Raw genomic sequence first — 1,115 nt, 5'->3', positions numbered from 1 at the left:
GTTTCTGAGGCAGTAAATCTTTACGGAGATAGATTGCCCCATTTCTCATCCTCAGATCAGCTGTTGGAGTTGAACTGCAAGTCTTCTGGTTAGCAGTTAGAAGTTAGACGCTTCGCCACCAGAGCTGCTTTTGAAATAATGGCCAGTAAATTAGAAATTAAATGCTTAGAGAAGTATTGCTTGTAAGTTACATTTTGGCAGTAAGAATAATTGAAATTCTGGGGAGGTGGAGTTTGGAAACTCAGTAGCCAAAGATTAGAAACTATATTGATCCATGTATATCTCTCTGTCACTAAACTTGTTTGCAATCCCAGTTAATAATGTGTATGTGGAAGGAGCACAGTAAGTGTTTGTTAAATGCGTCTGGATCCACCTGGAAGGGGAATGAATGTTAACTCATTTGCGGTAGTATATCATTTTGCAGTTAGCATTTCTGCATTCAATGTGTGCATAATATTACGTATGTATTTATGTATGTCTCTGTGCAGGATCTCTAGACAGCTTGAAGATTTGTGTTGCTCGCTGCAGCAATGCTAGATTATTTGCAAAGGTGGGCTAGTCTTAGTTATCTCTAGAAGAGGGCGAAGAAATGCAACCACAAAACAAAATTGTTTCTCTTGACCAGGACTTCTTTTATGAAGACATGGAGTCTTTGACTCAGATGCTGAGGGCATTGGCTACAGATGGAAACAAGCACCGGGCCAAAGTGGACAAAAGAAAGCAGCGATCAGTGTTCAGAGATGTTCTCAGGGCAGTGGAGGTAGGCCTCAGAAACGCTGTGGTAATTACTCATTTCTAAATTCGATTGTGTCAGGCTAATCTTGACCAGTGGATCATTCTGTTGATTGAACTTCACCTTTAATCAAAATTGTTTTCTCACTGAGCAGAGTTTTTGTTTTTTACTGTACAGATGTTCATAACAAACCAGTAGCCTTTTTACATGTACAATTCCGTGATCCTGTGTTCATCACGTTGTGCAGCTTCACTTCTGTCCATTATCGGGTTTTTCCATCCCTTGTGACAGAAACCCACCGAGCAGGTTTTTGCAACATAAATGAAGACTTCCTGTTTTTAAACTTGGAAAAACGTAATGCTAATATATAGAAGTATTTTTT

The 1,115-nt window shown here is 39.4% G+C and overlaps 1 protein-coding gene across 1 annotated transcript in view; it reads left to right on the top strand.

The window, feature by feature from the left end:
• Positions 1-1,115, top strand: part of IFRD1 (interferon related developmental regulator 1) — a gene marked incomplete at its 3' end in the record, with an annotated part of 22,179 nt that overhangs the window by 18,181 nt on the left and 2,883 nt on the right. The window contains exon 8 of the mRNA XM_007945022.1: positions 626-760. Within this exon, the coding sequence (XP_007943213.1) occupies positions 626-760 (135 nt within the window). The remainder of the gene's footprint in view (positions 1-625; positions 761-1,115) is intronic.

Source organism: Orycteropus afer, unplaced genomic scaffold (assembly GCF_000298275.1).
Source record: "Orycteropus afer afer isolate SDZICR_OR568_19922 unplaced genomic scaffold, OryAfe1.0 scaffold00007, whole genome shotgun sequence".
Lineage (NCBI taxonomy): Eukaryota > Metazoa > Chordata > Mammalia > Tubulidentata > Orycteropodidae > Orycteropus > Orycteropus afer.
This window is presented reverse-complemented; position numbering and strand designations above follow the sequence as displayed.